Source organism: Dysidea avara, chromosome 1, assembly GCF_963678975.1.
Source record: "Dysidea avara chromosome 1, odDysAvar1.4, whole genome shotgun sequence".
NCBI classification, from domain to species: Eukaryota; Metazoa; Porifera; class Demospongiae; order Dictyoceratida; family Dysideidae; genus Dysidea; species Dysidea avara.
Window position 1 is genome coordinate 13,785,906 of NC_089272.1, and position 26,874 is coordinate 13,812,779.

The 26,874-nt window shown below is 37.0% G+C and overlaps 2 protein-coding genes across 3 annotated transcripts; one reads left to right on the forward strand and one right to left on the reverse strand.

The window, feature by feature from the left end:
* Positions 1-2,886: 2,886 nt before the first annotated feature.
* Positions 2,887-12,324, forward strand: LOC136248652 (uncharacterized). Its single transcript, XM_066040423.1, has 2 exons — positions 2,887-3,016; positions 11,131-12,324. Exon 2 carries the CDS (start codon positions 11,426-11,428, stop codon positions 12,038-12,040), a length of 615 nt encoding a protein of 204 aa, XP_065896495.1. The 5' UTR covers positions 2,887-3,016; positions 11,131-11,425; the 3' UTR covers positions 12,041-12,324.
* Positions 12,325-14,449: 2,125 nt separating this feature from the next.
* On the reverse strand, positions 14,450-26,871 carry LOC136257170 (uncharacterized). Of its 2 annotated transcripts, XM_066050246.1 has the most exons (10): positions 26,774-26,867; positions 26,405-26,565; positions 24,551-24,713; positions 22,611-22,681; positions 19,453-19,714; positions 18,642-18,803; positions 18,477-18,576; positions 17,160-17,196; positions 15,625-15,792; positions 14,450-15,095 (listed from the first exon to the last, which is right to left on the reverse strand). In XM_066050246.1, exons 1-10 carry the CDS (start codon positions 26,856-26,858, stop codon positions 14,610-14,612), a joined length of 1,695 nt encoding a protein of 564 aa, XP_065906318.1. In that variant the 5' UTR covers positions 26,859-26,867; the 3' UTR covers positions 14,450-14,609. The 2 variants fall into 2 exon arrangements, with proteins under 2 accessions (XP_065906318.1, XP_065906324.1); XM_066050252.1 differs by lacking the exon at positions 26,405-26,565 and having other exon boundaries at positions 26,774-26,871.
* Between the last annotated feature and the right edge of the window lie 3 nt (positions 26,872-26,874).

The window sequence follows — 26,874 nt, forward strand, 5'->3', positions numbered from 1 at the left end:
CACACAAGCAACATCCACCAAGCTGATTCATCTGCAAGGTGAACCCATGCCTATCAGAGTGCTTGTTATGTTCCTAAATGTAAGCTTTGTTAACTACCCAAGTAGCATAGTGTGTGAGCTCTTCTCTTTCACTTTCCTAAATCTTTTCATAAAGATTCTTCCATTCAATCCATTCTTCACTGGATTCCCCAGTTGATACAAAAGCCACGCTTACATAGAGGTAAGTAGCAATAGCCAATGTCTTCATATTGAGGACTACCAGCAATGTAAAATTCAGCTTTACTACTGTTGTGCAAAGCCTCCTCCTTTAAATATAAGTTTAAGGCTAGGAAAGCCACATTAAGGAGGATTCCAGATAGCATTACAGTATGTAGATGTGGGGTGGAATAACCTTTTATACTAACTAGCTAACCTGCAACAAAGATAACAGATTTCAATACTCAGGATGATTTCAACATAATAATCATATGCATATACAGTATAGAAGTGACGTCGCAATTTTTTTATATATGCTGTACACCATTTTTCTTAAAAGTTGTCCAATGTAGCTACTGTACATATGCAGAATGTATCAGTGTAGGTGAAACTAGCCAAGATTTTTACTTTCTCACAATCCTTTATAACAGATACAAGAAATCATGTAATGATATCCCATAAACATGTACATTATCATCAACAAATAGGACTGTACAGTAACACATCTGTGATAACATTCTATTGTGATACTGTATTACTACTTTGGGAGGAATTATGCACTCTATAAAAGATTTGTTCTTTTTGTAGCTTTTATGTATATACATACTATAGACTACCAAAGCTGTGTTATAAGTATTGTAGTGATATTATGTCTATATCAGGGGCGGATCCAGAGTTTGGAGAGTGGGGTGCACTTTGCTGAATAGTTGAAGACCAAACAAAACAAAAAAAAAGGTTGACAACAATAATGGCTGTCCTTTACCAAGTGTATATACTATAAAGTATATAAAGTCCTTATTCAGATCCTCATCATAGCTTCATAGTTAAGCTACACTTCCTCATGAGCACTGTGACTGCTTTATTAGAGTGATTGGTGATTGTCTGCTCTATTAGAGTATCCCGATCTTATATACATTTTTTAAAGGGATGGGGGGGGACGTGCCCCCTTTCCCCCGATCCGCCACTGTATATATAAGTCTAAGTCCTTGAAGTTAGGTTAGGTAATCCTAAGGCTACAGCACATGTTGCTGTCAGACCTTCAGTGCTGGTCACTGTAAAGCACTAATAACAATAACAACTAGTTTTACATATAACTTGTTGTTTTTAAGGTCCTAGTATTGCATACAGTAGCTCTACTGCAACTGTTTGGCTGGCCAGATTTTGTACACATACTGTAGCATTGGTACTGACAATATGGTGACTGTATTATTGTGATCCAATTTTGAAAAAGCAGTCTTAATGTCATGCATGAAACAATTAGAATCTTATATTGACTGTGTTGCTGTTAAGGCAGGTAAACACCTAATCGATTATTTCACAGAATTTCCTGTAATTCAAGGAACTGACTATCGATTGGAATTGTAAAACTGATTGATAGTTTGAAATGCCTTAATTGCTTTGATTATAAATATATATCTGAATTTCCTAATGTGACATTAAGGCTGATTTTAAAAATCTGGTCACATGATATGGACCTCAGTGTGTAGCAGGTGGTTGCACTGCTTGAAGTATCTTAGTTTACTACAGTGGTATATCCCCAGTATATGGAACACTTAATTGTTTGTTATTTTAGTAGTTTTTCAGTAAACCCGCATTCACTGATGTTTTACTGAGAGTTTAAAACTTAGTAAAATGATTATGTTCCATATACTTAAGTTTACTGACACTTTACTATCAGTATAACTACAGTAAGGCATCTTAACAAATTAGTAAACTAAGAACCTTCAAGCAGTGTTGGTGATCAGTATAGAGTATAAAATTTTATACAAGATTTGTGGCTATACGGTGTAGTGTAATGTTGTTGATAATTCAGCATACATCTTAGTTACCTCACTGCGAAATTTCAACATGAATATTTTTTGTTGAGCCAGTCATAAACACACCATTAATAATAGCAGCATTCTACGTTGCTGAGATCCATAAAGCACCAATGATTAGGCCTGAGTCAAATATGCTCAAATTTTTAACCTGTTTTACTCTTCAGGTGTTTCCATTGCTCCTAGGTTAGAAATATTTCTCACAATAATCTTGGAACATTCCAATCAGTGAATGCTTTATTAGTGTATTTCACTACAAAGTGACTGTTCTATTAGAGAGTCAAGCTAAGGATCTATCAACCTATTTTCAAGAAATCAAGCTCTATAGTTTGAATTATCCACTAATATGCTAGTATTATGCTGGCATAACACACTAGCACTGCTTGAAGGTTCTTAGTTTACTAATTTGTTAAGATGCCTTACTGTAGTTATACTGATAGTAAAGTGTCAGTAAACTTAAGTATATGGAACATAATTATTTTACTAACTTTTAAACTCTCAGTAAAACATCAGTGAATGCGGATTTACTGAAAAACTACTAAAATAACAAACAATTAACTGTTCCATATACTGGGGATATACCACTGTAGTAAACTAAGATACTTCAAGCAGTGTAGCCTATTATACATTTATTATGATGGCATATTTGATGCAGGTCTACCAAAGGTAACCATTGTACTTAATAATATAAGTGGAAGCCACGCATGTTTGTGAATGGAATAATATATAATATAGTTGCTAACTATATGCCTTAGGTATAGGATAGTTAGTGGGCAAAATCCATTGGCTTTCAAGTTTTAAGGAAGAAGATGATCATTAACACTTAAGCAAATTCTTTTTTGCATAAGCAATTACTTGCTATTGTATGTATGTAATGTGCTGTCATAGGAAAAGTACACCCATGACAGCTAGCCAAACATTTTGCGATGCCAAGGGATATTATGAATACAAAGTCAAGTGATAAGATTCATCTAGCACCAGCCGTCAAATTATGTGGAAGAAAGGTATAGATTACATTTCTAATTTAATCTGTGAGGTATATCTAAGTAGCAGTGTATGATTAAAGAGTGTGATTGAACACTTTAAGCACCAAATTAAAGTGTAGCTATAGTTGTATCTTGCTAACAAACACCTGATCCATAGATTGCACTACTTCAGCTACTAGTACACTGTATAGCTACACTGTATGTTTTGTGCTTCACTGCATTCTTCTGCTTCTTGTTTAAAGCAGTGATGAGCTCTCTGAAATTGCTGTTGTGAGTTACTTTTGCCGGACAAATAAGACTAACTTAAATACACCTACAAAATTTTATAGTAGACAACAGCGGCTAAATAAATTATGCTATATAGCCTCCTTATCAGACTGTTCAAATTAATACCAAGACCACACTTTTACTAGCCGTTAATATAAATTATCTCTAGCTAAGTTTACACAACTAAGATTTTGAAACCACTCTTAAATAGTTAAAATAGAATCATACTTTACCTCTTACAGCTGCAGTAGAAAGCACTGCTATATAATTATTGAATAAAAACAAACCCACAATTACAACTGCATGAGATGCAACCAACAATCGAACCATTTCTTGAAGAACTCTTGAAGAAAAGAGCTTAGTATTCCCCTACTGGAGCACTGTTAAACAATAGATATAGGACATTATTTGTATTGATATTAATGAATAGTGTAGTTCTTGAAATAAATATGCTTTTGATGAATTTGGGTTATGATGGCCAAGTTTACTAATATAGAAAAGCCCTCTCCTCTCTCCTAAATCTGTACATGTAAACAAGCACTTAACACTATAAAACATACGCATGATCTTCTCCTTAGTACATTACCCAAATCAAATGTGGTGCAAGAATGACAAAATGAAATGTATACACATGCATAGCTATTACTCATCAAGCTAGCTACTAGCATAAAAATATAACAATACCCAGTAAAAACTGTACATGCACTGATACTGTAGCTATGTGTCTCAACTATTGATAGCACCAGATTACAGCACTCTGCAGACTTGGTGGTGTCAATGAAAGTAACAGAAAAAGTGATAGTATCTCCACTAATAGCTTATTATGTTTGGTCGGCCTATACACAGACTGGACACAATAATATTAGCTACCATTCATCATGCATGACTAGCTACATGATACAATCTGTTGTGGTATGAAGATATATATATTATATAGTCACAGCCAACTAGTTGTTCAAATTGGCATAAAACAGTTTGTTAACTAACAATTTAGTTCTACTACTGTAGCTACTACAAACAAAGTCAGTGGTAGATACAGGGGTTGCAATGGCATACATTGAAACCCCCTATGAAAATAACCAAAATCAATTGATGGAATGAATGGGCCAGGCTAGCAGTATGTAAGGTGCTGAATGATAGTAGCCATGTTTGCCATGACACATCTAACTTCAATACCACTTCAGCCATGATGGTGTGTAACTATACAGCTATCCATTCTTAGCTATTGCAATGACTTTGAATGTGCAATCATCAAAAGTAGAGGTAGACCAGTCTCTCCATTTTCATTTGAAGGAGATGGCATGAACTTTTGAGATCGAGACAAGCCATCTACAATACAACAGTTATGTATATACTCTAATGAAACAGTAAGATGCTCCTGAGAGTATAATCATGAACCTCTACTGCAGTGTTTATTCTAGGATTTCCTCTTTGAGTGGAGGGGATCAGAAAGTTGGAGGGTGACCAGATAAAAAAGCCTATATATAGAATCTATACTGATTGTATACATAGTTGTTGATTTCTGTGATTGGGTGAAGCCAGATCCTATGGTTGGTAGAGTTTGACGTATGTGCATGAGTGTAGTAGTGATGACATAAAATGATGTAATATCTAGGACAACCATATGCCGTAGCAAAACAAGGAAAACATTTAAATCAGGCTTTATGAGATTAAATCTGGGGTATTTTTGTTGGCTGTGCATGTCATTTTAAAAGTAAACTGGCTAAAACTTTTTACAAACATTACACTCTCTGAGATCAAGACACACGATAGTGTGTCGTGCGGCCCAAGAAGCCGGCGCGCCACACCGTGAGTATATTAACAGGAAGAAAGAAAACGCAATTTTCACACCTATGTAGCTCTGTGATCCCTTATCCGATTGGAACCAAATTTGCTGGAGACGTGCCGCCCAGTTAGGGTAGTCTACATACCAAATTTGAAGAAAATCGCTCCAGCCATTTCCGAGATACGAGCGAACAAAATTTCGTTTTAATTTCTTCGTTTTTTTCTTCTTCTTCTTCTTCTTCATCTTCTTCATTTCGCACACTTCGCAAAATTCGCCATAAAACACGAATGCGTGCTCGGATTTGGCTGAAATTTGGCACACTTAAAGGGCTCATTAAGGCAGATCTCCGTACCAACTTTGGTAGGAATCCGATGAACATTCACGGAGTTATGACCGATTATTTGCGTAAAATAAGGTCGAAGGTCTGTCACGCCTACAGGGTAAACGCCTTGGAGGAATCAGTTGAAAATTGATATGTAGATGGAGCAACCATCGTAGGAGTGCCTTTTTGTGGTTTGAAAGGAATCGGGATAAAGACCATGGAGATATGATACGAAACCCAACCTGTGTCAAAATTACGCGATCAATTTTTATGAATAAAAAAACTATTAGTTTTCGTATCTACCAGGCAAACCGCTTAGAGGAACGAGCTGAAAATCAGTATGTAGCTGGAATAATCATCATAGAAAGTCCTTGCAGTAGTACAGAAGAATCGGATTACAAATCACTGAGTTATGATTCGAAAGGCAACTAGGTGCAGCAAATGCGAGATCGAGATACTCTAATAGAACAGTCACCCTAATAAAGCATTCAGCTGCATTTATAATTTACTCAGCTATATTACATTGTAAGTTATTCTGTAGGGAATTCAGCTACAAACAAGTCACCCTGTAGTCAGATCAGCTAGAAGAAGGTACCTAATAGAGAGTTCAGCTACAAATAAGCCATCATGTAGAGAGTTCAGCTCAAATAAATCACCCTGTAGAGAATTCAGCTACAAAGAAATTGCCCTGTAGAGAGATCAGCTAGAAGAAGTTACCTTGTAGAGAGTTCAGTTACAAAGAAACAATCATGCAAAGAGTTTAGCTACAAACAAATCACCCAGTAAAAAGTGCCGCTATGAACAGATCACACTGTAGAGAGTTCAGTTAGAAACAAGTCATCCTGTAGAGAGATCAGCTAGAAGAAGTCGCCTTGTAGAGAGTTCAGTTACAAAGAAACAATCATGCAAAGAGTTTAGCTGCAAACAAATCACCCAGTAGAAAGTTCCGCTATTAACAGATCACACTGTAGAGAGTTCAGTTAGAAACAAGTCATCCTGTAGATAGATCAGCTAGAAGAAGTCACTTTGTAGAGAGTTCAGCTACAAAGAAACCACCATGTAAAAGAGTTCAGCTGCAAACAAATCACCTGTAGAGAATTCAACTACAAACAAATCACCCTGTAGAAAGATCAGCTACAAACAAGTCACCCTGTAGAGAGATCAGCTAGAAACAAGTCATCCTGTAGAGAGTTCAGCTAGAAGAAGTTACATTGTAAAGAGTTCAGCTACAAAGAAACTACCATGTAGAGAGTTCAGCTGCAAATAAATTGCCCTGTAGAAAGATCAGCTAGAAGAAGTTACCTTGTAGAGAGTTCAGCTACAAACAAATCACCCTGTAGAGAGTTCAGCTACAAAGAAACTACCATATAGAGAGTTCAGCTGCAAACAAATTGCCCTGTAGAGAATTCAGCTACAAACAAATCACCCTGTAGAAAAGTAGATCAGCTAGAAGAAGTTACCTTGTAGAGAGTTCAGCTACAAACAAATCACCCTGTAGAGAGTTCAGCTACAAACAAGTCACCATGTAGAGAGTTCAGCTAGAAGAAGTTACATCGTAGAGAGTTCAGCTACAAAGAAACTACCATGTAGAGAGTTCAGCTGCAAACAAATCGCCCTGTAGAGAATTCAGCTACAAACATATCACCCTGTAGAAAGATCAGCTAGAAGAAGTTACCTTGTAGAGAGTTCAGCCACAAACAAATCACCCTGTAGAGAGTTCAGCTACAAACAAGTCACCCTGTAGAGAGATCAGCTAGAAACAAGTCATCCTGTAGAGAGTTCAGCTAGAAGAAGTTACATTGTAAAGAGTTCAGCTACAAAGAAACTACCATGTAGAGAGTTCAGCTGCAAATAAATCGCCCTGTAGAAAGATCAGCTAGAAGAAGTTACCTTGTAGAGAGTTCAGCTACAAACAAATCACCCTGTAGAGAGTTCAGCTACAAAGAAACTACCATATAGAGAGTTCAGCTGCAAACAAATTGCCCTGCAGAGAATTCAGCTACAAACAAATCACCCTGTAGAAAAGTAGATCAGCTAGAAGAAGTTACCTTGTAGAGAGTTCAGCTACAAACAAATCACCCTGTAGAGAGTTCAGCTACAAACAAGTCACCATGTAGAGAGTTCAGCTAGGAGAAGTTACATCGTAGAGAGTTCAGCTACAAAGAAACTGCCATGTAGAGAGTTCAGCTGCAAACAAATCGCCCTGTAGAGAATTCAGCTACAAACATATCACCCTGTAGAAAGATCAGCTAGAAGAAGTTACCTTGTAGAGAGTTCAGCCACAAACAAATCACCCTGTAGAGAGTTCAGCTACAAACAAGTCACCCTGTAGAGAGATCAGCTAGAAACAAGTCATCCTGTAGAGAGTTCAGCTAGAAGAAGTTACATTGTAGAGAGTTCAGCTACAAAGAAACTACCATGTAGAGAGTTCAGCTGCAAGCAAATCGCCCTGTAGAGAATTCAGCTACAAACAAATCACCCTGTAGAAAGATCAGCTAGAAGAAGTTACCTTGTAGAGAGTTCAGCTACAAACAAATCACCCTGTAGAGAGTTCAGCTACAAAGAAACTACCATATAGAGAGTTCAGCTGCAAACAAATTGCCCTGTAGAGAATTCAGCTACAAACAAATTACCCTGTAGAAAGGTCAGCTAGAAGAAGTTACCTTGTAGAGAGTTCAGCTACAAACAAATCACCCAGTAGAGAGTTCAGCTACAAACAAGTCACCATGTAGAGAGATCAGCTAGAAACAAGTCATCCTGTAGAGAGTTCAGCTAGAAGAAGTTACATTGTAGAGAGTTCAGCTACAAAGAAACTACCATGTAGAGAATACAGCTACAAACAAATCACCCTGTAGAAAGGTCAGCTAGAAGAAGTTACCTTGTAGAGAGTTCAGCTACAAACAAATCACCCTGTAGAGAGTTCAGCTAGAAACAAGTCACCCTGTAGAGAGATCAGCTAGAAACAAGCCACCCGTAGAGAGTTCAGCTAGAAGAAGTTACATTGTAGAGAGTTCAGCTACAAACAAGTCACCATGTAGAGAGTTCAGCTAGAAGAAGTTACCTTGTAGAGAGTTCAGCTACAAACAAATCACCCTGTAGAGAGTTCAGCTACAAACAAGTCACCCTGTAGAGAGATCAGCTAGAAACAAGTCATCCTGTAGAGAGTTCAGCTAGAAGAAGTTACCTTGTAGAGAGTTCAGCTACAAACAAATCACCCTGTAGAGAGTTCAGCTAGAAACAAGTCACCCTGTAGAGAGATCAGCTAGAAACAAGCCACCCGTAGAGAGTTCAGCTAGAAGAAGTTACATTGTAGAGAGTTCGGCTACAAAGAAGCTACCATGTAGAGAGTTCAGCTGCAAACAAATCGCCCTGTAGAGAATTCAGCTACAAACAAATTACCCTGTAAAAAGATCAGCTAGAAGAAGTTACCTTGTAGAGAGTTCAGCTACAAACAAATCACCCTGTAGAGAGTTCAGCTACAATTTCTACAGGGTGATTTGTTTGTAACTGAATTTTCTACAGGGCGATTTGTTTGCAGCTAAACTGCTGAACTCTCTACAATGTAACTTCTTCTAGCTGAACTCTCTACAGGATGACTTGTTTCTAGCTGATCTCTCTACAGGGTGACTTGTTTGTAGCTGAACTCTCTACAGGGTGATTTGTTTGTAGCTGAACTCTCTACAAGGTAACTTCTCCTAGCTGATCTTTCTACAGGGTGATTTGTTTGTAGCTGAATTCTCTACAGGGCAATTTGTTTGCAGCTGAACTCTCTACATGGTAGTTTCTTTGTAGCCGAACTCTCTACAATGTAACTTATTCTAGCTGAACTCTCTACGGGTGGCTTGTTTCTAGCTGATCTCTCTACAGGGTGACTTGTTTGTAGCCTACAAACAAGTCACCCTGTAGAGAGATCAGCTAGAAACAAGCCACCCGTAGAGAGTTTAGCTAGAAGAAGTTACATTGTAGAGAGTTTAGCAGTTTAGCTGCAAACAAATCGCCCTGTAGAGAATTCAGCTACAAACAAATCACCCTGTAGAAAGATCAGCTAGAAGAAGTTACCTTGTAGAGAGTTCAGCTACAAACAAGTCATCCGGTAGAGGGATCAGCTAGAAGGATCACCTTGCAGAGAGGTCAGCTACAAAGAAATCACCCTGCTTCATCTTTTCTTCTTCCTGTAGTAAAGAAAAAAATGACAAGTTAAAAAGCCCTAAAGCGGCCATAGGCCGGCTTTGGGGTATACAAATGCAAAAAGAAGTGAAATCTAATCCAAAACAGCCAAGCTGTAAAAAAAGAGTGCGGCCCTGAGAAAGGCTATGGTGAAAAAAGATGTGAAATCCAAGGTGGCGGCCAAGAAATGGCTGTGATGGTAGGTTAATGGTAAAAATCTTAATAACAACAATTCAGTGAATTTGGTGCCGCTTGGTCTTGGCACAAAATTCACTTGAATTGTCGTTATTAAAATTTTTACCATTAACCTACCATCACAGCCATTTCTTGGCCGCCACCTTGGATTTCACATCTTTTTTCACCATAGCCTTTCTCAGGGCCGCACTCTTTTTTTACAGCTTGGCTGTTTTGGATTAGATTGAATTTAAGGATGAGAAGAAACTTGGACTCTCAGATATTGAATAGCTATCACTTTATGTATGAATTTTTGTTAGTCATATACTACATGTACCCTAGGAGATTTTTAAAAATTAATAATCTGATACTGAATCTGAGAGCACTTTAATGTTGTGTTTGCAACTTTTAACCTGGGAAAATTTAACACCCTCAGATTGAATTTGAGAGCATTTTTGATAAAGTTTGTGCGCCATTTTAAAAACAAGCTTAACCTAAATGCAGTGTAGCAGTCTCTCACAATTTTAGGGGGTGAGTCTGAGATTTGTGTGGGGAAGTTCCCCCTTAACAGCCCTACAATAAGCACTGCACTACTGTGCTTCATAATAGAGATACTCACCTAAACACCACCATATAAAGCTCCCCAAACCACAAAAGAAGCCTTAGAAGTTATCTTGTTTATATTATTTTAGTGAAATTACTTTGAAGAGCAACTACATCTCCATACCATATGTTTGTAAACTTGGATGTCAGTAGGGCTACCACAATGTAAGCAGGAAGTTACCCAGTGATGTAATTAACACCCAATCAGTTAATGACTTTAAAAACTAGATATGTTTCAGACATAAATCAGATATGGACATAACGAGAGGCCAATATATTTTAGTAGTGTATTCTATTAGGATTTTAAAACATAGGCGATCACTATTATGAACCACTACTGTGGTTCATGATAAGTATGGAGCCCTCAGTTCATATTCAGCTACAGCTGTTACTATCTTCTAATAATAGTCCACAATACAATTATAATACCTTCCACCAATGCTGTGAGTTATTCATCTACGTATGTATATATAACATGCCATGAAGCTGAATACGGTGTACTGTGTAATACCATGGCTAGCTACTGTACAAGTAAACTTACGTATTTATAAGCGATCAGTATACCTATCTAGGTAGTACCACACATTTATACATGAATGATTGTGGTACAGGTGAAACAAATTATCCTGCCAGAAATACTGCCATTCATAGGTCTTTCATGCACGTTTCCCATTAAATATGTCAAAGATCAAACATTTTGAAGGACATAATATTAAATAAACACACATGTAATTAAAATGTAGCCATTAAACTACTACAGTTCTATATTAATTTTGTGGTAGCTATACTGACCACATTCCATTCCAATTTTAGGTAACAAGGAAATGCAGCTTTACAAGTGTACATGGGAGTAGATAGTATAAAACATGATCAAGGACATAACAGAAACAAATTGCAGCACTTAGTCTGACCTTTATGACAGAATGTTAACACTAGTGATATTATTGTATTGTACTAGCAAGTTAGTAACAGCTACTGAACAATGTGATACTTATCTCCTTTCTATCCCGGAGAGTCTTGTAAGGAGATCTACAACTGGAACCCCCAAACTCACAATAAGTCACGATATTATTGGCTTATTAATCCTCCTCGTCATGTATACTGTGATATGGAGCAACGAGTAGTATGTGGTAATATCGGTGGATGGACTAGAATTGCTACTGTTAACATTACCAGAGGAGATGAATGTCCAACTGGATGGAACAAGAGGTCACAAGATGGCATCAGTTTCTGTAGATCACCAAATGACAATCTTGGATGTTATCCCATACTATTCTCCTCTAAAGGAATAAGTTATCAGAAAATTTGTGGAATGGCTAGAGGTTATCAGAAAGGATTCATTGATGGGATCATCCAAAATGATGCATTATTTATAACACATGGTAGTCCTCGTCAACATATATGGACATATGAAGCTAGTACCAATGAGGCACATTGTGATTGCAACTCAGCTGCAGATGCTTTTACTGGCTCCAATTTTTACTGTGAAAGTGGAGTGAGTAGTGGTAGTCCTAATAAGGCTACATATTACTTGCTTGATTCTCTGTGGGATGGTCTTGACTGTCCTACTGGCAACACTTGTTGTGATAACCCCAACCAACCATGGTTCTATAGGGAGTTGGATATGGCTACTATGGATGATGTGGAAGTGAGGATTTGTAGTAATGAAAATTTTGATGATGAAGCTATCTTAGTGGATTGGTTAGTATTGCACATACAGTGAAGTATACCGATTACTGCTACTGCTTGAGTGTGTGCGTATCTCGTTCCCCCCTTTCTACGAAATGGCTATTTTAATCAACTAAATACTAGAGTGGACTGTTATAAAATTTTCCTTTTATCCTTCAGTGATTAAACTATGGAACAATCTACCCCAGAACATTGTTAACATTCCCACATACACTGAGTTTTGCAATGATTAATACACTTTTATGATCACACCTGTACACACATGGTTCCTGCACAATACACAATGATAATTATACAACCAAGTACTAAGAATAATAAGAAATGCGGTTAAAATTATGTCATAGTTAAACAAATAATGACTACATAATAAAATATGTTCTCAAAAACTATGAGGTCTACAGACATGTACTGATTCTTCTGTGAATGAAGGCACAAACTTATAATAATTATGCCTGCTCATGCAGATGACTTTAACGAACATTTAATTCTATAATAACTCCCAGCTACTAATTGTCCATACCCATGAAAAGATTAGCCGCCGTCCGTGGAGTGATTGCAGGAGAGCCAGAGGCCACCATATATGTAAACAACAAGATTACAAGTAGCTATGTTTTTACGAGCCATGTTTTAATGTCAGTATTGTTTGTAATCATTTATCCAGAATATGCGCTCCTGGTGTGACCAACCAGCTGATGCGTTCCTGAAAAACAAGGTATAGAGTATGTTTCAATATTTGTCTATGTAGCTATGTTTGTAATGTTGTGATTGTATATACATAAATTATTGTGCATAACTTGAAATTTAATGTATGAGTAACCGGGTGGAACGTAATATTCCTACACACTATAGATCGTAATGTTGTAGCAATTAATGTAAAAAATGGTGTGGGTTATGTCCCCCCACAACATTAATGTATAGACCATAGCAATTGATGGTATTTAGACAATTCTGTTTGTTAAGCAATTATGTTGTTTACAACATTGCTTAGTGTAGTATTTGATGAGATGGAATTCGGCTATAATAAAATACATTTGCATTATTATGTGCAAACATTTGAATATTTTATTGGTACCAATATTCATTTAGTGTGTAATACTTAAGTATTTGAAACATGATCAGCTATAGCAAAATTATTGTCAGCCACTCTTACATGTATCTGAAGTAATATCAGCTATCAGGTCTAAAAGGATTCTCAATGTCTACTAAATGACTAGCTATACAATCATAATGGAGGAAAATTAAATAATGCTTGACTGCCAGTTCATTTATACAGGCCTATCTACAGTAAGCTGTCCTCTTTGGTCAGTCATATAGCTATGTATTATGCAATATTGCATATTATGTAATCATAACTAGTGGTAAATATCATATGGTATATACGTACATATCAAATATTTATATTCATTAAAGACTATTTTCTTATTGCACATAGCAATTTAATATGTACAGTATATATTACTCAATCTAGCATAAAAATATAAAACCCAGTAAAACTACATGTACTGATACAGAGTAGATATGTGTTTCTAACTTGTTTTATTGATAATACCAGATTAAAGCACTATAATGGTGTCAATGAAAGTGACAGAAAAAGTGATAGTACCTCCTTATATGTTTGTTCAGTCTATACACAGGCTGGACACAATGATAAAAAGCTACCATTCATCATGCATGATTCTGTTGTGGTGTAAAGCTAGTATTATAATTACAGCCAATTTGTTGTTCAGATTGGTATAAAATAGTTTGTTAACTAGCAATGTTTGGGTACAAATGTAGCACTACTAGCTACAATAATAATAATTGTATACATGGTCAGTGGTAAATAAAGGGGTTTGCAATGAAAATGAAAACTTGGATGTGAAGAAGAGCTTACCATACAAAACGGAGGGCAAATGGCAACACTGGAAGAGAATAGCACTAGAAATTATATTCAAGAAAGTAGTGTGTTTAATAGTCTATGAATGTGTGCTTCCAAAATCAATCTACAGAATAAGCAGGCCAGACGTAGCAGTATGTAACGTGCTGAATGATAGTAACTATGTTCGCCATGACACATCTACCTTTAATACAACTTCAGCCACAATGATGTGTAACTACAGCTATCCATTATTAGCTATTATAGTAATGACTTTGAATGTGCAATCATCAAAAGTAGAGGTGCATGGGTCAGCCTCTCCGCATTCATTTGAAGGAGATGGTATGTGCCTTTGAGATTGGGACAAACAGTCTACAATACAACAGTTATGTACTCTAATGAAACAGTAAGATGTTCCTGAGAGTAAAATCATGAACCACTACTGTGGTTCATAATAGAGATCGCCTATTTATATATAATTATATTGCTTAAATCCTAATAGAACACTCACCTAAACACCACCTTAGAAAGTCCCCAAATCACAAAAGAAGCCTTAGAAATTATTTGTTGAATTTAATGTTTGTTAACTTTTGTAGGGCTAACTCAATGTTAATAGGAAGTTAAGGAAACACAAAGTATATGCGTACAATAAAAATGTGAGTAATAGTATGTATAACTGCGGTCATTAAAGTGCTTGTTTATGAAGATTGCAGCATACTATTTTATAAGTTAGCTATTGTTTAAGACATTAAACTTCAGTCTCCTCAACATAGCTATTCTTGTTTACTTCAAGAGGTAACTCTTGTTGTTTATGTAGCATTAAAGTGTTCATCACCTTGACTGGATTTCTCTGAGCTGTATCACGGCTATTACCTACATCTAGATTCTGTGCTCCATTGGATGAATTTCTTTGTAGAGACAAGACCTGTTCTCCCATAGATAAATGATCCAAGTATTCTCCTCTGCCTAATGTAGGTTGAAGACTTTGTTGTGAAGTAGGAATATGTGTGCCATTTGATGGTGACTGACTGAGAATCTGTTCTGAGGAGGAAACAAATTTGCCACTTGTTGACAATTCTGTGTATTCTCCAGTTGCTGATGTTGATCGAATATTTTTTATTAAGAGATCACTACAATCTGTATCTGCAGGACTATCTTTCACATGAACAGAAGACTTTTTGACTGATGATATTTCATTCGATTTGCCTTGAGAAGATCTTTGGTACCTGTATTTCTAAGCAGTAAATAGTAATTGTATTTCATTTACAGAGACAGTGTCATAAAATACTCATGAAATTTTAAATAATTATTATGGATTTTCCAATGAAATGTAACTTTTCATGGATAATGCTGCTATAACTGTATGTTGTAAATAATTGCCACAAAAATAGCTACCATGAAAAGTGTAATTTTTATAAGTTTTCAATCATCCATCATGATCCGTATGGCACTACTGAAAATGCATAAAAACTGTTTTCTTTACAAGGATTTTTACTGTAGGTTTATGTTACACGATAGCTAGCATCATCAATTTCATTTACAGTTCATGGAATTAACCAAACAATTTCTTATGTCACTGAAAATTGAAATTGCACTGTAATCACCATTAAACTTTGTAAGAATTTAATGCAATTTCATAGCCAAATGATGAAATTACACTGATAATGCTTTTGGGTATGCATATGTAATGATCGTGAGTGTTTGTACACTTACAAATTACACTGGGTGACTGTGCATATGTATACTACACCTTTATAACAAACCTTGGGAGAAACTATGGATCCCAACATTAAAATGTGATCAGTGACTGTTTTATGCCCTTCTTTGTTATCATCAGCTGTGTCATCTTGCAAATTTATTCCTTCAACATCTTCACATATACTTGGTTCATCTATACCAACTACTGAGTAGTAATCATTATCAATGTTAAGCTGTGAGATCAGTAGCATATAATAACAAATAACAAAGCATATAATTATGTGACCGGATCTGCGAAAAAGGGGTCTTTTAGCCTTTCCAATTTTCCAAGTATGACGAGTCATAACTCATCATGTGTTTAACCTATTGTCTTAAAATTACAATACATCCAGGAATAGTGCTATGTTAGAGTGTAAAGTGACCAAATTTCAGGCTGGCACTATATCCGCAGATCCAGTCACATAATTATTATAGGTATGATACCTATTGTATGTGAGCATGTGCAAAAATAGTTGGGTGTATGCATAGGATGTGTGTATTTGTATAATACATGTGTGTGGTGTATTGTCAGTGTGTGAGGTTAAGTGGCATCAGCCTGGTAATCAAAAGGTTATATGTTTGATGCCCAGTTATGCCAATTTGGTGTTGTTTCCTTGAGCAAGAAACTTTGCTCCAGTATACCCAGCTGTATAATGGGGACCTGGTGGCCTGGTGTTAACTGGGAACCAGCTGTAACATTAATGGGGAAATTGGTGTTTACTAGGGAAGTAAATGTCCAACTGTCCTTGGTTGTTTTGGAATTTCAGGTTTAACGACCTCTCTCCATGATACCTGCTGGGGGTCACTAGTCCTGCCCCAGGAGGATTTTCCTACACAAGACACAAGTGCCTGAGTGGTGCACAGACATCCCAGAGTAATTTCAAGACAGTGTTAATGTAAAATGCATGTTATGTGGATAGATGGACAATGCACTGAAGGTTGCAAGCTGTAAAACTGCTTGTTGTCAATGCAGCCTGTTATAACAATTATTGATGTTGTAAGGCATCATTTCTGACCACTGCACTTACAAATACCACTTAAACACCAGAATGTAAATGAGACAACACTTTAATGCCAACAAGAATAAACCACTACTACTACAGTGAGGTAAACGGTGCATTAAAATTAGCTTATTGTTTGTCCATGTGAAAAGTCTAAGGAGTGTAGTCAGACTTTTGGTGATGCCAGGGCATAGCTACATAACATTATGTAGCCATGTAATATAGGGAAGGCATACCTTAGTGTGTGAAGTATGGGGGTCTGAAAATTAAACCCTCTGAGACTAAAATATGTATGTAAGCAATTTCAAGTTTTTATAACTTAAAATTTATTGACTGTTGTATTAGGGTGATGGCTCTATTAGGGTATCTCAACCTTAAATTTTAGAGTTCTTCCAAGCTAACCACCAAGAGAGTGATAAATCAAAAATTTCCCAGGTGGCCTGGGTTCTAGCTATGCCCTTGCGATGGGCAGCCCACTTTATCAGGACTGTTTCATGCATGCACAATAGTTCCATGGTTCAAATAACAAATCTAGTATAATGAATTAAACTTGGCCTTACCAAAGGTGACAGCTTCTTGAATGACTTTTTACTCTCTCTATAAGGTAAAAATTGATATGTAATTCATTTAGGTTTGTAAATATCCACAAAACTTGACATACTATATTAAAACATGTGAGATTAATCATATTACAAAAACATAAGTGTAATAACAGACTTGTTTGGCATTAGCTACCAATGTTACAATGAGCTCTAACTGAACAGCCTAGGCTTGAACCAATTATGCTTTGAAAATTGCCTATTATGCTTTTGAGCAGTGTTCTAGAATCCAGCCTATTATGCTCAAAATTGTGCTCTCAAAATCAAGTTATGCCTGAGAGCTGACTGTTTTATTAGAGTATATCTGCATTTCCTGACTGCTCTATTAGTCAGAGTATCTTGATCTCATTTCCATAAAGTGTGAATAATCAGTCAAGAAATAATAAAACTGCAAGGCTGTTGATATGAAATACAGTAATAATGTGTAGTGTGTTCATGTTGTGCAGTATTTTTGGCACATGGATTGCGCGTTTTAATTAAAATTCTTGAAAATTGTCCTATTATGCTGGCATAATGCTTTTGCTAGTCTATTATGCTCGAAATTATGTCAGCATAATTGGCGCAAGCCTATTTGATTACAGTCCCTTGATCACCATCTTGTGAAGAAAACTGTCAGGTTATAACATAGATAATATATACCTCCGGACACCGGAGGTATATATTATCTATGGTTATAATAACACTGGCATGGTGGTATGTAGTGCTCAAGCATGCATCAAAATGGTGAGCATCATGGATATAAAAATCTTCGTATATGGTAGGCACTTCTGCTGATATTCATGGAATGTCTTTGAAAGTAACAAATTAGCTGTTTTCTTGTTATCACACTGCACCTGTTCCCACTTCACTTGTGTCGATAACTACTTTAAACTATCCCTTTAAAATCTGGAGCCTGTAATACTGGGGAAGATTGAAGTATTAGCTCAAATTCCATACTGAGACATAGGATCCTCAAAAATACTGTCAGAGGAACTACAATAACAAAAGAGACGTTTTGACCAAATTTGTGGCTATATGGGTGCAAGTGTGCAAGTAGCTACTTGAGAGCTTCAGAGTTGTAAGTTTTTTATGGTTTTTAATTTCTGCCACTGAAATAGAGATTTCTCTGAGCCATCAAAACCACCTGGACTTCAGGTAGTGTTTGCCCTTGATGCCAACATATAGCACTCAGCTAGATTAGCAACTTGGCTGTGTGCCTCATGCTTCGTGGTACATCTCACCATACATACACTAATATACCGAGACTATGCAGCACGTATTATTATACTACATTTTTACCTGTTCCAATGTCTCAACAAGATTGTTCCACAAACAATAGAAATCGCTATAATTACAATGAGTGTTGTTGATATCACTATGGATATCACCAGGATAGAGCCTATAGTGGAATAGTAATATTAATGGAGTACAATATACTACAATATACTACTACTTGCCACACACCTGAAAAATCATTAACAGGATCAGAAGGTATAGGCGTGATTGTGGGAGTAGAAGTGACCATGGGAGTAGAAGTGATCATGGGAGTAGAAGTGTTTGTGGGAGTAGAAGTGATCATGGGAGTAGAAGTGGTGAGAATGAGAAGCAACGAAGTTGTTGTAGATGCTAATAAAATTAACATGAGTATAATTATATTGTTGCACTGTGTTATCAAACGTATACATGGAATCATGTAGTATAATAGCTGACCTACTTTATGACTTAATACATATTATAAAGGTAAATTAATTTTTATTGCACATGATAGTTTAACCAGACAATCAGATTTGCAGTGTAGTGTAATAGAATTAGCAGCACAAGATGCTTTTCACCAATTTTCTAATTATTAAGGAGGCACATTTTTCATACATTTAGCTATTAATTTTTGTAGTATACAAGTAGTAAGACAGGATTGGTAAAATGTGTACTCCATGTATGCAAGTTGAGAAGCTATTGCATATACTGCTATTTTAAATACACCGCAAATGGCTTATAAAGTTACACAAAACACATTTGTGACTGGGCTTGCAAAAATACTGTAGGGAATGTGGGAACAACCCATTGGGTACTGGAATAGATTGGGTACTGGAATAGACTACCTGCATTCTATAACTTGCATTATAAAGCCAATTAAATGAGCAATAAGTGCTGAAAATGTCATGGCCATATCTTATTAGTATCAAACATTATGAGCCATGAAAGCTTGAAAAAGTAGACAAATTTTATGTGCCCACAGGCCCTATTTTTGCAGGCCCAGTCACATTTTATTACGTACTATTAATAGCTCTTATAGCAAACATTTTACTACTGAAGGGACTGGCACCAACAGAATTCTCCACTGACAAGTAAAACATAAACGGTGTTGAAAATGCAGAGTAGTTTGCTTGAAGAATAACACTGAAAGTTCTTGCAGTAAGATTTAACACATCATATTGATCAGTGATGTATTGGTATGATCCTTGATGATCACTGATGTTAGCTGTTATCCTGTTGAAGTTGCTTATCTCATCACAAAAGTAGAATGATTTTTCTGGTAACTGTCAATGTAATTGTAAAATATGTTAGATAAACTGATGAACACAAACATAATTTATATATGTCCACGATGCACTGTACCACACATACTTGGACACAATTTATGTCATCTTTGGTTTGTGTATATATACACCACAAAGATGGTGACAGAAGGGAAGTTAATATTACTATACAGTGTGGCTGGTGATACATGGCATGTGTTAATTTAATTCAGCCTCACTCATAAATAATTCCCGGGGTGGATCTAGGATTTTTATTCTTTTTAAGGAGGGCTGAGCTAAACAGAGACATAATTAACCAGTGATGTCAAGGACTGTATGCGCAGGTCAATTTGGTCAAGGAATAACAGTCATCTATATTGAATTTGATGAAAGTGTGTAAAGCACACTAGCAGTATACTAGCACGTGAAGAATGCTAAACTAATAGGTCTAGAGGTAATGATCAGCTGATTGTACTTTTAAGATTCTATTTATTCTTTCTAGAAATTGTTTTGATTATTTCCAAAACTATGCTCAGGAATTATTCCCAAAATTATTTCTAGGAGTGATGCTGTGTTCAAAAACAAAATCAATCATGTAATTTAACAGTTTGTGAGAAACAATATATGTAGCAGAGAAGCAAGGACAAAATCAAACTAAAAGATCAAGATACTCTAAAAGATCAAGATACTCTAATAGAGCAGTCACACAATTATTATGGTAACTGCTCTATTGGTAATATCTCAATGTGGAATGGGTAAAAGTGATGTTGAGCAATGAAGCTACTCAAGATCATGGTCAGTATGCTTCTACGCTTGGTGTCATTCTGTTAACTTTAAAAACACAATGGAAATCATCATGGCATGCACATAATAGCTGAGTCCTGCTAAGGAATGCCTCATCTATTGGTTGACTACTAGTAAGTACATGTACGTCTTGAGCTATATTGCATTCTTCTACAATTTTGTATAACAAGTGTGTACCTCAGAAATACCTTTATCATGAACTGAATATTAGTGGATTAATAAAATAATTTATCTTGTACTAGCATACAGTAGTTCAATGGGATCATATTTTGAGAAGCTTTAGTAGGAGAAGTACTTCTTACAGCCATAGTTAAAAGTACTACTGAATATCCAAATATCGTACCTTTTGACTCATCATATTGAGTGACTGTGGGATTTGTTTACAGGTTAGGGTAGGCTCAGTGTTGCCAAGTGTCAACTAATTGATAGTTACTATCTAATCAGTAAAATAATTGTTTGGGTATTTTGTGGATACATATTTCTACCCAGCACATGTCAGCCATTGAGCAGACCACAGAACAACACAAAGAGGAAAACTAGATTTAAGTAGGTAAGTAAATAGGCCTAACTACACTACTTAACTTACTGTAGTAACTTATTTACTGTCCCAATTGCAAAGTTAGTATGCTTAATGGAGTACAAAATGGGAATTGTGTGTAGAAATATAACATACCGCATACGGCAAAACTTTCAAGGGGGAAAATTTTCGCGGATGCACAGAAGCATTGCTATTCGCGGGAAAATATTCGCGGTTGCATAGAAATCTGCAATTCGTGGGGAAAACATTCGTGGATAGTTGCTAAGCGCCTGGTGAAATGTGATAAGCACTTAAGGATCCCTCTAGATCTGGCAAAGTCGCTTTCTTGAGCTTGACATACTTAAGCAGCACCATGTGTTGAGCGTTAAAAAACGGAGTGTTCCCAAACAAACACTATCGTTCTCCAATTAAAGAATGTCAAATGTGTGAGCTTGATAAACTGCTGCTCTGGCTATGAAGACCTACAAAATGCAAAAAGGTACAATTATATATAGTTTTTAGGTTTTTTGCACACGAAATATTCAAGGGGAAAACATTCACGGTTGGCAGCATAACCGCAAAAACCGCTAATGTTTTCCCCCTCGAACGTTTTGCTGTATACGGTATCAATAAAATTCTGAGGGCTATTAGCCCACGCCATTAAAACCACTATCGATAATCAAATAAGGATGTATGAAACAAACAGGGTGAGTGCTTGCATTGTTACCTATCAAGTGTGCCTAGAGTGATACCATGACTGCATCAGGTTCACCTTTAGCCCACAACAATAAAGTCTAAACTTTGGTAAAGACAACCTTTAACAAAAAATGGAGTCCCTACAAGCTCATTATACAAAGTTGTTTTACACTCCACAGTGCAATCTATTTCCACAACTGATCTCTCCCATTATTGGTGTTGTGCATGCATATAAACTCATGTTTACTATTCCATGCCTGCATGGAATAAAGCAGTTGGCTATCGACTCTATACCCGTCTCCATCAGTCTATATAACACATTCAAATAATACTTTTCAACTTGAAGAATGATTTAACTTCTCTATTATGATAAGAAACACTTTACATAATTACATAATAAATGCACAAAGGTTATCCCAGAAATGGGAAAGCTATGTGTGTGTATGTTTCAGTACTAACACATCTTTCCATGAAACACACAATACAGTTTGCAGTAAGGCTAATTTTATTCTATGGGTGAGTTATTATACCATGTATTAATAGGCAAAACTTGACAGGTTCTCTTGGAATTACTATAACTTCAATACTGTTAAGTGGTCATTAGTGTGACCATATACGGTATTTTGTATGAGCACTAATAGAGCTCAAAGAGTTTGATGAAGTGTTTCATGTATATGAATGTTTAGCTATACAATTTTCTTGTTATTCAAAATCAATGTTCTTCAGGGCTATGAGAACTGCATTTTATGATATGCACGTTTGCATAGTTATGTATAATATGCAGCAACTAAACAGTGCTGTACACTTTTGTTGTACAGTAGCTGCAATATTAGCAATAGCAGAGTATTAGTATCATTGTTTCTCTAAAAAAATTTAAACTACATACAATAAATACTGTACCTGGAAGATGACTGGTACAGACATTCCATCCTTATACGTTACATCTATTATAACAGGTGGTCCCTTTGGAGCTATTTAAAGAATATCAAATTAGTACATGCTATCATATTACATGGTGGAGTGATGTGGTTAACAACAACAACAGATATGGGAATATCCTATTCCTGGAATTCAAACTGTATTAACAATTATATCCTAATATGGTGATGGCTTGATGAAAGTGAATGACCTGTTTATGTAATAAAATTTTCATTTTCACACAACACAGGTCATGATATCAGCACATATATTGCTCAGTGCTATAATGAAAAATTCCATCACTATAGTGAACAATTGAAAAATGGTACACATATTAAATAATGGTTTCAGGAACTTAATAGCCAGTTGAATAGGAGGGTACCTCTTTAAAAAGGCAAACTTAAAGCCCCTAGCAAGTGTCTGAATCAATTAAACCTTTCAATTAAGGCCAAGAAATTTTGGCTTGAAGGTGACTATCTGGTTTAGACAAGTTACTTTGTTTCAATGACAAACATCATCACACACTATACCATCATTTTATACTGCATATACACCATATAACTGTATGGTCATATGTAATAGTCACACTGATAGACTACATAATTATGTTTGTGACTGGGCCTTCAAAAATAGGGCATGTGGGCACAAACTACTCCCAACAGTACATAATTATCTCAGTACTGAAAAAGAATATTTTACATTCTGTAACCTATATAGCCAATTAACTGCTTAATAGTGGCTGAAAATTGCATGGCAATGGCATGATGGCAATGGCATGATGGCATTAAACATTAATAATTATGGGTTATGAAACTTGAATAAGTATGCAAATATTATGTGGTACCATGCCCTGTTTTTGCAGACACTCTCAAATTGTAGATAAACCCTGAGCCAAAGGCAAAGCAGTTTATCAACAGTAAACTTTTGATGACTGAGAATGATGGGTGTATATAAGTGCAATAACATATATGCACCAAAGTAGCCATGGTTCATATGATACATAATTAACACAAGTACTTACAGTCTATATGTGTACAAACTATCTATGTAAGTAACTTACATGTGTTTAATTGGCAACCTATAGGTACTCTAGCATATACTCTAGTTAGTTTTAAATATTGTGGGCAACTCACAGTCAACTGTGTTTGCCCACAACTCACAGTCAACTGTGTTTGCCCACAACTCACAATCAATTGTAGCACTTAATCAGATTTTTGTGGTATGCCCAAGACTTGTCCATTCATAGTAACAACGTTACCTACTGCTAATCGTAAGCAATCATCATTCAAGGCTTCAGGTGATTGTGCTCATACTGGCTGTGGTGCTTGGTCACCTGGCACAGTGCGGGCTATTAGCCTGCTCTGGCATTATAGAATATAGTTTAATAAAATCAACTAGTCATAATTTTACGACTACACTCAACTATATTAAAATAATATTAAATCTCACAATGTACCATATCAAAGCATACCATCATAGTATCTTTGAACTGGTTGGACATCAAAGAAGTGACCTATAAAATTGGCTGAGCATTAAGCTAGTTAAACACTGAGTAGTGCTTGAGCACTGATGCTAGAGCGGTGCACATGCTATGCACAAATATGGAGATTACTCACACATACAGACAGTAACAGTAGTAAAATGACCAGATTTGTGAAAGGGGTTTTCCACACATATCCAATTTAGATGATACATAACCAATGTTATCGACTTGAAATTTTCTCAGTAGTGAGCACCAACATACCTTAAAGGATGGAGAAAACTTAAGGTTTGTAAGTATAAGTTTCTCCCATTCATAGAATTTGATGTGTGTGAAAGGTCCTCATTTTCGCAAATCTGGTCATTATCGTGATATTTTCATGACATGCAATAAAAATTATGTCATAGTATAAACTTCAATAAACTTAGTTTATATTGTATACCCGTTGGTCCTATGTAGCAGATGGTGATGTCAGACCAGTTCATGGCACCATTTACAGTTCTTTTAACTGCTTGCACTTTACAGTGACATAGGTCATAGCACACTGGTGAGGAGAACTCCATGATATGATAACAAGGATGAATCCCATCACAGAAATGGAGATACTTAATAAAGGAAAATACATACAATGGTACATATAATTAATTGCACAATTTGTATTTATAACTATACAGCCAATTTTTGCTTCAAATGTGGGGTGCAAAGTCATGTCGGACCACATGATTATTAAGCAAATTCAGTTATATAGTATGTACTTAACTTGCAAAAGTACAATGTGTATCTCTTGCAGTGGAGTGTGAAATCTGATTTGAATTAATTCTAGTGTAGTTCACACAGACAGTTTTGATTTTGCAATCTTGATGAGTAAATGATGGAGCACGTGATGCATGACTAGAAACTGATTATTCTAGTTTTGCATGATACTGTCTTAAATGTCAAAAAAGCAGCATGCGAGTCAGGGGCAGATTCAGAGTTTGGCAAGGGAAGTGCACCATGACCTGGATGGCATGCATAGCTATATAAGGCAGGAATTTTCCCCTCACATTTTTTCAGGATTGAAATTTTTAATGTAGTGTAGTTTTATGCTAAAACATAGTAACCAAGAGCTACATGTATAGGGATGATTTATAGTCGTAGCTATATAGAATGGCCAAACAGTTGGGCCATACAGTTACATTTACTTTGCTAGCAGACTATATAGCTAAGTGTTCCCATAGTTTGGTGCTGGAGATGCAAGATTTCGTATTCAGTGGAGGATTCTTAATGGTGTTACGTACATGCGATCACAATGATTGGTCTTTTAGTGTATTCGACTGGCTGTCAATTTATTATAAGTATCTTGATCTTTTGTGTGAAATTTGTTTGTGTTTTTGAAAGGAGTATGGGGTGGGGAGAACGTACACACATACACACACCAGCACGCACACACACACACACTGGCACACGCACACACACTGGCACACACACACACACTGGCACACACACACTGGCACACTCACACACACACTGGCACACACATACACACACACACACACACACACACACACACACACTAGCTGGCACACACACACACTGGCACACTCACACACACACTGGCACACACATACACACACACACATACGCACATGCACACACACACAGGCGAACACACAAACACACACCAGCACGCACGCACGCACGCACGCACGCACGCACGCACGCACGCACGCACGCACGCACGCACACACAAACTCACACACTGGCATATACCAGCACACACACAGAGGCGAACACACAGCATGCATGCACACACACAAACGCACACACATGGGCATATACCGGCACACACACAGAGGCGTACACACATACACAGAGGCGTGCACACACACACACATACACAAAGAGGCGCGCACACACACAGAGGCGCGTGCACACACACACACACGCATGCACACACACTGGCACACACACACACACACACACATAAACACACACCAGCATGCACATACGCACACACACAAACTGGCATACACTGGCACACACACACACAGGCGCACGCACACACACACACACACAGGCTAACACACAAACACACACCAGCACGCACGCGCACACACACACGCACGCACGCACACACTGGCACACACACACACACTGGCACACACACACACGTACGCACGCACACACTGGCACACACACACACACCCACACACACACACACACACACACACACACACACACACACACACACACACACACACACACACACACACAACACGCGCGATGCACCACCTACTGTGTTTGCTAGCTATAGTACCTTCTCTTCAGCCTCGTAGCCAGCTTCAGGACACTTGCAGCTCACGTTGAACCTCCTCACCGTAGTAGCAACATTAGGGCTGATCATCCAGGACACGTTGACCGCATGACGATAGCCATTCTTTGGCGACACCGCACACCTCACATCGTATGGAATATAATCTGCAAGGGGAGAGTGACAAGATATAGTGCAGATGACTAGCTGTGCACCGTTAAGACGCGCTAGCCATTTTAGCAGTGCGAAATTTGTTTTTTCTTTTCCTTTTTTCCCCTTTCTAGCTACTGCAGTCTGCAGATACACCGTAGGCGCTAGCTGATGCGTAGCTACGTAGCTACCACAACATGATACAGGCAACTAATTAAATCTCACCAAAGTCGGTATCTGCAAATGCACATATCATCATCAAACACACCAGTGGAATAGCAGTAAAGATCTCAGCAGACGACATTGTCATAATAGGGGGCGTGACA